Here is a 15,243-nt window from a genome sequence, read left to right as displayed (position 1 = left end):
ATCTTCCATCCAATTACAGGCCCATCAGCCTAATTGATTGACAGAATACAGAAAGTCTTGTATGCAAATGTGACTTCATCCCCGTAGTATTTGAGAGGTTTTATTGTCTACCCCTTGTGATGTTGAGTTTAGTGGTATGAATAGTCTTTGTTTTTAGCTTTAGTGATCAACATTTCTGAGTCCTGAGGAGAACCCGGAAAAAGGTTACAGGTTTGAAACGCATTGGCAAGTGTGCAAACAACAAGTGCATGAAACAATAGATGCTGGTAATCAGGGTCAAAGTGACCTAATGTGAAGAAAGTTGTACCCCTGATCTCAACTAGCACAACATTGATTGGTTGCCTTGCTTGGCCCATTCAGTAATGAGTTTGAAGATTATTTGTACAGTGTGTAAAAGTAGTACCTCTTAGTGGGCAGCAGAGTTCAGAACAGACATATTTGCTTGTTGTACTACATGTCATATTTGTATGAAATGTCATTGATGTGATGTGTGGGGGTGTAATGTATTGTTATTTATATCTATGATATAATCATATTTTTCTTTTGTGTATGATATTCTTTATTTAAAAAGTGTTATGATTAATGACTCAAGATAATAAATGGTGATCATTATTATTGAATGCAGTGGTCATGAAGGAAACTATGGGTGTGTAGAAGTATTGTCAGGATTGGGATTTATGAGATGTTTGAACTTTTAGAAATCTGGCATTTTCCTGCCCTTAGCCCTCCCTGTGCCTGCAGCCTAACTTGGGTCACGTGACTAGGTGTAAATGACAGTTAAACTTTGTGTATTCTTCTCACGCAGTCACACATTAGAGAGATTAGGTGTACCTCAATGTGCCATTTGCTTAGAGGATGGGGGCAGAGCTAAGCACAGCCCCACTTGCAACTGAATAGGGTGTGCTTTGACTTCTCATAAAGGACCCTTCACCCCCACATTGTCACTGCAACCAGCTTGTAGCCAGGGCAGTGGGATCAGGAAATCCATGCACTACAAATACCTTCTAGTAGTTTCTCCCACCTTCCAGAGAAAGTGAAGCAGGGGGTGAAAATAGGACATTCAGACCCACTCTTCAGTTTACTCCTGGGCCTGAGAAGGACTCTCAGAGGACTGTCTGCTGCTATAACCTGCTCTGCACGCTGCAAGACTGCTTTGCTGTACCTACAAGAGATTATTTGCTGCCTGGAGCCTTCCTTGAACCCTCAAATGCCAGTCCTGCTGTTGAACCCTGCATCTTCACCTGAACCCTAGACTGCCAGAGTGACTCCAAGGGCTAGTTTGTTGGCCTTCTGTTCAGAGCCACAGGGGCATAAAAGGCTCCCACCATCTTGACATCGCACCTGGATCAAGCCTGAGTGAGTCCTGAATCCTCAAGTGATGTCCCATCCGTCCTGCACTCTTGATTGTTGAGCTAAAAGTGCCCAGATGGCCAAATCCCAAAACTGAGACCTTAAAAAATGTTTGGCCAGAAACTGCTCTGAGAACCAGGTGGACACTGGGACCAACCAACTTGCATTTCCACCCATGGCGCATTGCAGGTCAGATGGATTTTACAGCATTTTCTTCCCCACAACAGCAAATCCTTTTCATTCACCAAAGGGGTATCCAGTCTTGGAAAACTGTCTTCAGCTACATCCCTCTACCTTGTCTGTCAGTGATTTTGGACATCCAAAAAAGAGACTAAGTCCAAACTTTGAAATCTTCTCTGCAGCTTCGACCCATGATCCTTGATGACAACACTCCCTCCTCAGACACCTCCTACAGCCTTGCTCCACTGTACTTTACCTTATTAGAACATCTTTCTAAAAATTTCATCTAAGTCGAAGGTAAGCACTGACTGGGCCCAATCCACTTCTTGCATCCAGACAGTGCTCCATCGCCGACGGCTATATTTTTTTTACTTTGACCCGGTCTCCTGTGACTAGATATCCATGGTTGGTGATTTGGCCTTTTAGGTGCTAGTTTTTACAAAATGTTATATTTCTGGGTCTACTTTTTGTTTTTTTGTCACTTTGGTGTGAATCATTTATTAAAATGTGCTCTATTTTCTCTATTGGTGCTGGATTTTTCTTGCATTCTGTAATCATGTTATTACTGTTTCTGTGCTGCATAAATACTTTACATGTTGCCTCTAAGTTAAGCCTGTCTGTTTTTTGTGGCACACCATAAAGGGTTAAAAACTGTTTAATTTAGTCACATTTGTGGTTCACTGTGCAAGGGATTGTGGTTGTTGCTTGACCAAGGCTCACACCCCAGTCAAAAAGTAACCCCATTTCTCACTGTTATTTTCTAAATAATAACAAAACAATTATCAGTATCATTTTGGCTTTTAAATGCCAAGCCAAAAAGAGAAATTTAAAGGTGAAACTAATAGCCATGGATATTGACCTTTCTCCTTATTTACACACATAGTGAAATATTCCCAGCTGTGGACATTTCAGTTGAACGCTTTTTGTGGGAATTCATTCCATCCACATAGCAAAACTATGCATTTAAATGGCTTCATATTAATGATCCCGGGGTCCTTCCCATTCAAACATTCATTGCAGACGAAGCAGACGAGGTCTTGTCCAATACCATTTCTGGAACAGGACTTTTATGCCTTTCTTAAGGCACATGTGTAGCAGCCTGAAATATAAAAAAACAGCAGGTAAATAAAGGTGCTTAGAAACCAACGTGGGATATGCTGTATGCTGGGCATCATCGTTACAGGGAAGTGATCGGTAAGACGTTTTTAACAGAAAGCAGATATGGACTGTAAGGGAGGATAAAGACAACCACACTAGTGGTCTCTTTTAATCCCCCAGATTTTGATACTTCCTTCATTTTACCAGTGAAATGAATATAAGAGCAGAAAGGCATGCATTGGTATTATGTGGGATCATATGTCCTCCAGGCATGCCTGGAGAACTGTATCCATTATAAAAGGCCTTGCATTGGCTTGTTCACATGCAGAATGTGTTGCAGTGACACTGTTTTACTCTTGCTCCCATTGCATTCTGACCTGTAGGGGATTAAGTCAAAATCCCATAGTAAATATTGATACTGGACGAAGTATTATTACAAACAGTATTAACGTACCACTATGTACACTCACATTAAGGGCTTATTTATTTTGAACACAGACATCAAAATAGTGATTAAACCCACAATGGTCACTAGTTTTAAAGTATGTGCAAGGAGAGAAAGGAAGCTATAGTGCCATATTAGCATTATAGAATGTCTCCACATCCATTTATAATTCATGCTAGTGTATGTATTCCATCAGGGGTTAAGCATTTCACCTAAGAGCAGGGTTATATTTAGTGATAGCCAATAAAGTTAAAACAGATGAGAGTTTATGACGGTTTACTGTCCTTGGCCCCAGGCAACCGAACCTGGTACCACTGTACCTCAGTCACCTATCAATCATAAACTATAATGGTGTATGTAAAGGATTAAAATGACCTTTGTTTAAATACAGTTTGATCTCCTGAAGATTTTTCAAGCTGTCCTATTTCCTGCACCTAGAAGCCAGTTCATTCTTAGTGTGCAACCCTGAATTAAAACACTTTCACTGCCAGGCTTTCTGTGGATTACTATGCATTTTATGATCTGTAAATAAACATGTTATATTGGCATTTAATGGAAATAGTTTGGGAGAAATGCAGTAGACAAGGCAGTGAAATTTCCTGTCTGTCCACTTTAACCCTCACATCTAATTTATTTTCTTGGACTTCCACCTCCTTAGTGCCAGCTATGGTTCTTTCCCCCTCTCTGAACTCTCCAATCCCTGTCTAACAGAAGAAGAACATATCTTATATCCTTTGGTTGTGCTAACAAGATGACAATGGACTGTGTTACATTGTTCTACTTGTTCTGTCTAAAGAATCACTGGCAACTCAGCATATTGTTTTATTGCTCCACATGCTTACACTGCCAGGGTGGAGTGGTGATTTATGAAAAAGATTGAATACATTACTAATTGAAATGGCCCTTGTGTAGAAATTCTGGTAAGCTGTCTCTTCAGGACCTTTGAATATCTCTGTATTGGCCTCTCTGTAATGGTGACACAAGAACATCTCTGTGGTCCTCTGGTGTCATCATTGTAGTGCTGCATTGCATTCTGCTGCAGAACACTGCTAACCACTTGCTCCCTCCTATGTGGTCTGTTAAATAGAAACTCAAGCCCAACATGGGCACTGCAGTGCACAGACTGCACCCGCAGTGTTTGTACATATTGGTTCACATCAGTTCCTGGATAGATTGTATTAATACATAACAGTTTACCTTAACAGTGGTGAGGGAAGTCCCCAGTGGGATAAATGTCTCTGTTACCACTCTCTCATCTGTCTTCTCTACTTCACAGACAGCAACTACTTTCAGCAAATGTTCATCACTCAGAAATGGGCGATACTGGCCAGATGTTATCAAGAATAAAAGCTGTTTGCCTGAGAAGTGAAATACAGAAAACATGTTTAGGATTATTCATCAATCATTGTGTGTGAACTTAGCTGTATCTTTTCTTAGGATGTCTTCTTTGAAGTTAGTAGAACTGCCCAGGTCGGCCATCCTTGCAAAAATGTGCATTTAATGGGTAATATAATTGACCCTTAATTTGTTCCTGTTATTAGCAGCTTAAAGAGATAGCAAAATAAATGCCCCTTCATTTGTATATACTTGCTTAAATCCTAGATTGACCATCTGCTAATCTTTTAAGATCAATGGTGTGCAGTGTGATCTATTTCCATTTACCTGTCTATCCCCCCTTCCATTGCAGCCTACTTTAATGACTGTATCCTATTGCTGAGTGGTATATTTCTCAATGTTTCTCACTATTTGAGGACCCTTTGATGACTGTAATTGACTGTGACCTTGTACTTTCTTCCTCTTTATCACTTACTAATATATTCTAAGTTGTCCCTTGCTCACTGAAGCAGACAGTCTTTCTGTGGATCATTGATACAATACTGTGGTAAAAAAACATTGTTGACAAAAATATTGTGGCAAAAATATAGTTTACAACAATATCTCAATCCTTTACTTATAAAGGAAATTACATAAATATATACAACAACATAGACATTAATATTGTCAAAAACATACAGATGAACAGTTTGAAGTACTATATGTTAAATATTTCAATATAGAGCAGTGACATAATGGAAAGCAAATAGATTCCACTAATTGTGCAATACTATAAATATACTAAAACCTATACTATAAATATATATCTCTATGAACACACACATATGTGTGTGATTTTAAATAGATATATAGTATATAATAGTTACTGATAAATATTCAATTTATATTATATGAATGTAATTTTTTTCATATTTTCCATGTACTACTGTCTAAGACACCTATTAAACACAATTATATATATATATATATATATATATATATATACATATATATATATGTATACACACACACACATATATATGTTTAAAATTATATATATATATACATATATTCATAGATATATATTCACACATACATGTCAATTAGCTAGCCACACTACATTAACTTTAACGCCACTGCTTTTACCCTTTCATATCACAACACTTAAAACATATGAAGTCATTGCATCCATAACAACACTTATGACATCATTTATGAGAACACTGTGCATGGTAGCGTGGTGATTTATAGTAAATGTAAAATGGGTAGCGAGCTGACAACATTGTGAATGGGGGTGGGTGAGTTATAGTAATTTAGAGATGGTGCGTAAATTATGAAACCAAGGTATAACTATAACTAGAATTTCTATTGTTTTGTAGTTTGGGTTAATGTTTTTTAATTTTTTGATGAAGAAGTGTTTCAAATCATATAGTATACTCTAGTCGATTAGGGTGTCATTAAGGGAATTGACTGGAGTGGCATACAGGCGAGAGCCGTAGCATGGAATAGCATGAAATGTAGTGGTCTAGAGCCTTATTGAATAAAGTGGCATATAGTAGAATAGAGTGGAGAGGTGCAGAGTGGAGTACATAGAGTGCCTCCTTGTTCACAGTTTTTGTTTGCCCATGTGGCTGTTGACCGTTTTCTGCATCTGGCCAGTGTCCGTTTGCCATACACTTGCATGTGTTCTTTGTTTGCCATGCCTCCTTGCTCCTTCTTGTTGTTTTACCACGTGGCTTGCACTTTCAATCATTTTGTGCATCCAGCTAGTGTGTCTTAGCCAGAGGCTTGCATAGGTTCTTCTTGTTCCCCATGTCTCCTTGCTCCTTGTTGTTGTTTGACAATGTATCTGGCAGCCATTTTCTGCATCCAGCCAATGTCCCTTTGCCATAAACTTGCATGTGTTCTTTGTTTGCCAAGCCTCTTTGCTCCTTGTTGTTGTTTTACCATGTTTCTGGTACTTTCAGCCATTTTGTGCATTCATTCAGTGTGTCTTTGCCATATGCTTGCCTGGGTTCTTCTTTGCTTTCCATGCCTCCTTGCTCCTTATTGTTGTTATTTGACCATGTGGCTGACAGCTATTTTGTCCACCCAGCCATTGACCCTTTGCCATAGGCTTGCATGTGTTCTTTGTTTGCCATGCCTCCTTCTTGATGTTTTCCCATGTGGCTGGCAGCCATTTTGTGCATGCTGTCAGTGTGCTTTTGCCATAGGCTTGCATACAATCATCAGCAATTATTGATCATTTGTTCATTATCATTTTCTATTTAAATTTTTATTCACATTTTTTATTCTATTTACTAGTTTATTTTTTATCTTAATTTTTATTTATTTATTATTTTTCATTGTATTTTATTATTTTCATTTTTTTTAATTTCTTGCTTTTTATTGTAATTTTTCTTTTAGTTTTTGTTCAATTTTTTCAATTTTGTAATTTGTTTAATTCAATTTCATTTAATTCTGCATTTTGCCTTGATCCATCCATCCATCCATTCATCCAGCCATCAATCCACATCCATTCTTCCATCAATCCATACATTCACCAAAGGCACACAGCCACGCTACAGCATTTGGTTTCTTTAGGTGTGTAATAATTTCATTTCCTCCTGGACACCCTGGCAGTGGTGCATTCCAGACAATTCCAAAGCATAATTTATTTTTTTAATGATTATTCCATTTCACATGGACTACCTTGCCACCATAGGTTTTATTAAGGATCATTCCATTTACTCATGCACCTCTCTCTGACTACTACAGATGTCTCCTTTATAACATAGAGGGATAAAACAAAGAGCTATATCTGCATGTTGTGGTGCCTGATTTGAAATGACATTTTATGGTATGGTGGTCTGGTTTGACTTTACAATGTTTGATTAAATTGGTATTTGTGACATAAGTAACCAACCGCACTAATACTGCATTTATCTGTACTATTTCAAACTGCAACAAATTTATGGTTCACTAACTACATGTTTTCTTGTTTGGTTGCTTTTAAGGGCGTAAGAGAAGAGACGTCACAACACCAGCAGAGGTGCCAAAGAGAAGGCCTGTACAGTTTGTCCTCCAATCTCTTCCGCTTGTGCGGGTTAGTGCCACTGCCAACTGAGACCTTTAAGATGGCCCCAAAGAAGGTTGCTCCCAAAAAAGTGGGTCAGTGGGAAGAAAGAGATTTCCACTGCATCCTTTTCAGGAGACGTGTGCCTGCCACTGGCCTCCTGGGAGGAACATGTGAACAGCACTCCTGCATCTTCAACACCACCCCAACCTAAGTTCAAGACCATGGAGGTAATTACAACATTGGCGGTAAATGCTGCTTACCGCCGTGCAGAAGACCGCCAACACACCGCCGCGGCTGCGGAATTCCGCCACAGCTATTATGACCCACAGCTCGGAATCCGCCAAAATTTAGACACCCACACAAGTCCGCCACACCAAAGGTCAGTGATAAACTGGCGGTACCAAAACTGACACCATCACGCCAACAGGAATACGCCCACACTATCACGACCCACAAATCCACGCAGCGGTCTTTCAACCGCGGTATTCCATTTGCGGTATACACCGCTGCGCTCAAAATACACACACATTTACAAAACACTACCACATTGGATAAATCGAAATACACACTCCTGATACACACACACACACCACTCCCACACATCCAATACAATATAAAACACACACCCACATCACCTACAAACCCTTACGACCACATTTGCGACTGAAGGCCAGAGAGAGACACCACCATCTACAAACTAGCATCCACAGGCACTCAACACCATCACTCACACAACAACCACACACAAAACACCACACACCCCTAAACATCACCCCACACATCACAACACACACCACCCAAAACATCACCCGCACCACCCCATGGCACCCCCAAGACACCCCAGGTTCTCTGAGGAGGAGCTCAGGGTCATGGTGGAGGAAATCATCCGGGTAGAGCCACAGCTATTCTCATCACAGGTGCAGTACACCACCATAGCTAGAAAGATGGAGCTATGGCGCAGAATCGTGGACAGGGTCAAAGCAGTGGGACAGCACCCAAGAACACAGGATGACATCAGGAAGAGGTGGAATGACCTACGGGGGAAGGTACGTTCCGTGGTCTCAAAACACCACGTTGCGGTTCAGAGGACTGGCAGCAGACCCCCACCTCGTCCCCCACAACTAACAACATGGGAGGAGCAGGTCTTTGCTATACTGCATCCTGAGGGCCTCGCAGAAGTAGCTGGAGGAATGGACTCTGGTAAGTCAAATCTTAACTGTTACATCCCCCACCCTACCTGCATGCTATCACATACCTCCACCCTCGCCCTCACCCCATCACTCCAACTCCTCACATATGTCCCACTATCACAACCCACCCATCCCAATACCAAACCCTGCATGCAACACCAAAGCATGGACACCCATCACCAATGCATGGCCACTGCACATACCCACACACACCCCTAAACAATTATCACACAAGGTCCCACACAAGAATGCAAGCACTTGGGTACAGGGTCACCCACCCATTGCACACCATGGCACACACAATAATCATGCCTTTAAACCCCTGCAGGACCCCTACCCAACGTCACCGGACAGGAGAGTCCAGACATGTCCACTCACCCCACAGAAGAGGCCCACAGTGATGACAGCAGCTCTGTTCAACTGGATCTAGACGACCAGCCTGGCCCATCTGGGACCTCGGGACAGTCGGTTCCCCTTACACTGGCACAAGCCACAACAGAGCCTTCCCCCTCTGGAAACACCAGCGCAGCACCCACCCAGCAGGCCCATACCTCTGTCCCCAGGACACATCAAGCAGCAGTATGTCCACCACTACAGGGAACCCAGGCTAACCCACCACCACAACAACACCAGGGACCTGGGGGCAGTGGTAATGGGCACACGGTTCAGGGGACAGAGGCCCAGGAACACAGGAGAACTGGGAGGGCTGCTGTGTGACAGGGGGAGGACAGGCCCAGGGAACCCACTCTCCACAAGGCCCTCTCCAACATCAAGGGAGCCTACCACCATTCCCAGGAGACAATGGCAACGGTACTGGCCAAGTTTCAGGAGACCCAGCGGCTGCAGGAGGAACAGTATTTGGGGTTCAGGGAGGAACTAAAATCCATCAACACCACCCTGGGCACCATTGTAGGGGTGCTGAAGGAACTCGTCAACACCAGGAGGGACACTGTGGCACAACAAGGGGCCCCTGACACTAGCCTGGACCATGAACTGCTCACCGCCTCCACCGGTGCTAGTGGACAGGAGGCACCGCCAAAGGGCCACAACACCAGCACCCCACCCCCTGCAGATGGAGAACCACCCCACAAGCGGTCCCTGAGATCCAGGACAAAGACAGAGAACAATGCCAAGACCCCCACCAAGAAATGAGACCACCCTGATTGTCATCCTTCTGTCCCACTTTGTCACCCTGTTATCCTTAAACGGCCCCAGCTCCACTTCCCATGCCCCTTTGGACAATGCACCTGTGAGACTAATAGTCTTGACTCTGCCATGGACATTCCTCCACCATCACCCCTGACCATTTTACAACACCCTCCAATATTTAGTATTTAAATAAATATCCTTAAAGCACAAAACAATCTGGAGTCAGTCTGTGCTTTCGAAAATGTGTATTTGCAATAACTGTGTACAAATTCTTTATCCATTGTATTGTCAACATACCTATGTCACACAGCTCTAGTCCATGCGGAAACAAAGCAGATGTCACACAGTGGGACCCACATCTGTGAAATTGAAAGGGAAAGTGACAACTCAAGGTCCATACACGGGGTGAAAGTGACAGACAGATGACAGGTCGAACAATTATATCAGATGTAGCAGGCAGTGATGTCTTCTTACCTGTGTCTCACTGGAAGTATTGATGAATCACCATGTTTCTGTTGTCGATGTCCTCTTCTTCTGCTTCCTCTTCTTCACTGTCCACAGGCTCCACAGCTGCCACAACACCTCCATCTGGACCATCCTCCTGCAGAAAAGGCACCTGTCGTCGCAAAGCCAAGTTGTGAAGCATACAGCAGGCCACGATGATCTGGCACACCTTCTTTGGTGAGTAGAAGAGGGAACAACCTGTCATATGGAGGCACCATAACCTGGCCTTCAGGAGGCCGAAGGTCCTCTCTATAACCCTCCGAGTTCACCCATGGGCCTCATTGTAGCATTCCTCTGCCCTTGTCCTGGGATTCCTCACTGGGGTCAGTAGTCATGACAGGTTGGGGTAGCCAGAGTCTCCTGCAAATGTCGAGGGAAATCTGATAGACACACACTAACACTTAGGGACATCCCCAGACCCAGACACCTAGTCACACTGTATAGGCTCCATGTCCTCACCTAATAGCCACCCACAGTGCCTCTGGAGTTGCCCCGTCACATAAGGGATGCTGCTATTCCTCAAAATGTAAGCATCATGCACTGAGCCAGGAAACTTGGCATTCACATGGGAAATGTACTGGTCGGCCAAACACACCATCTGCACATTCATTGAATGGTAACTCTTCCTGTTTCTATACACCTGTTCACTACTGCTGGGGGGGGGGGGGGGTACCAAGGCCACATGTGTCCCATCAATGGCACCTATGATGTTGGGGATATGTCCCAGGGCATAGAAGTCACCGTTCACTGTTAGCAAATCCTCCACCTGAGGGAAAACAATGTGGCTGCACATGTGTTTCAGCAGGGCAGACAACACTCTGGAGAACACGTTGGAGAACATAGGCTGGGACATCCCTGATGCTATGGCCACTGTAGTTTGAAAAGACCCACTTGCCAGGAAATAGAGTACTGACAGCACCTGCACTAGAGGGGAGATTCCTGTGGGATGGCGGATAGCTGACATCAGGTCTGGCTCCAACTGGGCACACAGTTCCAGGATTGTGGCACGATCAAGTCTGTAGGTGACAATTACATGTCGCTTCTCCATTGCCGACAGGTCCACCAGCGGTCTGTACACCGGAGGATGCCGTCACCTCCTCACCTGCCCCAGCGGATGTGCTCTATGGAGGAGAACAGCAAGCAGAGAGTCAACCAACACTAAGGTACGTAAACACAACTTTATTCCTACATTTTTTCAAACCGCTATGTGCCTGTATTAGTGTGTATGCAAGGCCTAAATATGTGTGACACACTTAAAATTAATGCCATGTGGCCCCCTGAAATGGCTTCTGCCTGACCTGTAATGTAGGACAAGGGGATATGAGTTAACTGCCCTGGCGTTGTACACCGTCGCAGTAGGCGGTCGAAGACCGCGGCGCAGTCCTGCATTGGTTAACATTGGACCCTGTGGGTCCAAGGAGCTAATGACGATGTACACCGGTGGTGACGGTACACACCGCCGCGGACGTCACTGCCATTTTCTCTCTGTTCACTCACTTGATACCTGATCTTCGACAGGAGAGGACCTACACTGCAAGTGCTGCTGTGACCTCAGTCTGGAAGAGACAAAGGCTCGTGTGTCTGGGGAAAGGGCCCCTGCCTTCAGCACGGAGGAGTTGGAGAAACTAGTGGATGGGGTCCTCCCCCAGTACCTGCTACTCTATGGTCCTCCAGACAAATAGGTAAGTACACTGTGAGCATGCGGAATGGACAATGCCTGTGTGGAGTGGTGTGGATGGAAGACGGGGGGGGATAATGAGGCATGCATGAAACGACGGTGAGTGCATGTGCGTCATGGAAAGGGTAGGGATGCGGGCCAATGACTGTGACATTGCAGACGGTTATATCTTCTCCTTTTCCCCTGTACTATTCCTGTAGGTCAGCGCCCACCAGAAGAAGGATATTTGGCGTGCCATCACCAAGGAAGTCCGGACCCTGGGGGTCCACCACAGACGAAGCACCACTGCCAGAAAAGATGGGAGGACATTCGCCACTGGAGCAAGAAGACAGCGGAGGCCCAGCTGGGGATGGCTTCCCAACATGGGAGGGGTGCCCGTCGCACCATGACCCCCCTGATGTTCCGGATCCTGGCAGTGGCGTATCCGGAGTTGGATGGGCGCTTGAGGGCATCACAGCAGCCACAAGGGGGTGAGTACACTCTAATTCAGCTGATTCTGCGCGCAGTGGAGGTGTCTGTGTGGGGGAGGTGGGCTGTCAGTTCCCCTAGGCCATGGCGCGTTTAGTAGGCAAGGTCCCATCGTAAGGCAGGCCATGTATTACCCCACACCACCTGTGTTCAGAGCCAACTACACCTAGTCAGGCTCCTGTGACTTCCATGTGTGCAGCAATCGGGCATAGGCCTTGTACCCCATTTCCCTGTGATAATTTAGGGAACTCAAAGTGCACGGCGTAGTGCAAGGGGCTTCTGTGTCTGTAGTGTCCGCCAACGGTAGCGGTATTGCATGCACTCAACATGTCTTTCTTCTGTCTTCCCCCCCCTTTTTGTGGTCTCCCTGTTCTTGTGTGCATTAGCATCATCAGGCGGAGGAGCAGTGACACAGGAGCAGGAGGGAGCTGCATCCCACATGGCCCTGGAGGGCGACACTACGGAGTCTGAAGCCACCAGTGGGACGGAGGGCCAGGGGAGCTCCACGGCGGGGACAGGAGCTGAGACCAGTGACACGGACTCCTCCTCTGATGGGAGCTTCCTTGCAGTGGCGGACCCCTCTGTGCCCACCGCATCTACAGGTACAGCCGCCACCCACCCTACCAGCACCGCCCTCCCAGCAGACCCTCATCGTGTGCCGCGTGGCCGCTCACCCAGGAGGGTGGGCATCTCATTCGCCCCAGGCACCTCAGCCCCTGTCCCAGTCAGCCCTGCTGCCCTCAGTTAGGAGGCCATTGACCTCCTCAGGTCCCTCACTGTTGGGCAGTCTACCATTTTGAATGCCATCCAGGGTATAGAGAGGCAGTTGCAACAGACCAATGCATACCTGGAGGGCATTCATTCTGGTCAGGCAGCCCAACAGCGAGCTTTTCAGACTCTGGCCTCAGCACTGATGGCAGCCATTGTCCCTGTGTCCAGCCTCCCCCTCCAACTTCCTCTACCCAGACCCAAACCCCTGTACCTCAGCCTATCCCAAGCACACCATCAGACCAGCATGCTCACACCTCAGCACACAAGGGAATCTCTGGTAAACATAAGCACCACACATCCCACAGGCACTCACACAACCATCATACCCATGCACACATACCAACATCCACCGCCTCCACTGTGTCCCCCTCCTCCATGTCTCCCTCCTCCCTCCATGTCTCGTCTCCACTCACACCTGCATGCACTACATATTCAGCCACTACGTCCATCACCAGCACACCCATCACCACACCCCTCTCACATGAACTCACCCCCCCACTACCATTCACACATCCCCTGTGTCCTCTCCCAGTGTGTCTGTGAGTCCACCTCCCAAGTTACACAAATGCAGCCAAACACCCACCCAACAGCCATCCACCTCACGACAGCCTCCAGCCCATGCACCTTCACCCAAAGTCAGCAAACGTACACCTCCTACAACCACTACCTTTTCCTCCACTCCCAAACCCCCTCCATCTACCCGTCCCAGTGTGTCCAAAAACATTTCCTGTCCAACCTTGACCTCTTCCCCTCACCTCCCCCACCCCTTCAGTCCCCTAGGGCCCGCCTTTTCAGGTCACAACCCAGCACCTCAGCCACAACTTTAGCGGGAACAGTGGTGCCAGCAGTAGCCGGCTTCTGGAGTGCGCCAAGCAGCAGGGCAGCCAGTGTGCCAAGGAGCCAGACCATGGACAGTCCCCCACCTCAAAAACATAAAATGTTGGCCAGTGCCCGGCGGGAGAAAAGCAAAACATCTACCACCAAAGCCTCTTCCAGGAGTACAGTTGGGAGTGGGAAGACAGCTGTGCCACCATCCAAGGTGGGGAAGGGGCACTGCTGCCAAGGACACCACCAGCACCGCTGACAAGGACTCCGCTGCCACAAGCACCGCTGCCAAGGATACTGCCGCCACAACACCGCTGCCAAGGACACCGCCGCCACAAGCACCACTTCACAGGACACCGCCGCCACCAGCACCACTTCACAGGACACTGCGGTCACCAGCACCGCTGCCAAGGACACCGCCGCTACAAACACCACTTCACAGGACACCGCCGCCACCAGCACCGCTGCGAAGGACACTGCCGCCACAAGCACCACTTCACAGGACACTGCCGCCACAAGCACCACTTCACAGGACACCGCCGCCACCAGCACCGCAGGCCAATGAGCGGCAAAACCTCTGACGCTACTGAGGCCGCCACCAGCAGGATGAAGCGCTCTGGGCACCAAGCCCCCTCCAGCACCAGTGGAGTATCACATCCACTACCTCCGTCCTTGGCAAGATGAAGCACTGTGGGCACCAAGCCCCCTCCAGAACCAGTGGAGAAAGGCATCCACTACCTCAGCCCTTGGCAGGAGGAAGCACTCTGGGCACCAAGCCCCCTCCAGAGCCAGTGGAGTATCACATCCACTACATCAGTCCTTGGTAGGATGAAGCACTCTGGGCACTAAGCCCCCTCCAGAACCAGTGGAGACTGTTATCCACTTGAGAGACTGTGGCTTTGCACTTCCCAGGATAAAGCAGTGGGCAAACCACCCACTTGAGAGACTGTGGCTTTGCACTCTCCAGGTTAAAGCAGTGGGCAAACCACCCACTGGAGAGACTTGAGAGACTGTGGCTTGGAACTCCCCAGGATAAAACAGTGGGCAAACCACCCACTGGAGAGACTTGTGAGGCTGTGGCTTTGCACTCCCCAGGATAAAGCAGTGGGCAAACCACCCACTGGAGAGACTTGTGAGACTGTGGCTTTGCACTCCCCAGGATAAAGCAGTGGGCAAACCACCCACTGGAGAGACTTGTGAGACTGTGGCTTTG

General features: G+C 46.6%; 1 protein-coding gene across 1 annotated transcript in view; it reads right to left on the bottom strand.

Annotated features, from left to right (window-relative positions):
• Window positions 1–251: 251 nt before the first annotated feature.
• LOC138304024 (protein-glutamine gamma-glutamyltransferase E-like) overlaps window positions 252–15,243 on the bottom strand; it is a 331,092-nt gene continuing 316,100 nt past the window's right edge. The window contains exons 11-12 of the mRNA XM_069243676.1: window positions 4,271–4,431; window positions 252–2,629 (exon numbers count right to left, since the gene is read on the bottom strand). Of these exons, the coding sequence (XP_069099777.1) occupies window positions 2,609–2,629; window positions 4,271–4,431 (182 nt within the window). The 3' untranslated portion in view covers window positions 252–2,608. The remainder of the gene's footprint in view (window positions 2,630–4,270; window positions 4,432–15,243) is intronic.

The sequence above is a fragment of the Pleurodeles waltl genome, chromosome 7, assembly GCF_031143425.1.
Source record: "Pleurodeles waltl isolate 20211129_DDA chromosome 7, aPleWal1.hap1.20221129, whole genome shotgun sequence".
NCBI classification, from domain to species: domain Eukaryota; kingdom Metazoa; phylum Chordata; class Amphibia; order Caudata; family Salamandridae; genus Pleurodeles; species Pleurodeles waltl.
This window is presented reverse-complemented; position numbering and strand designations above follow the sequence as displayed.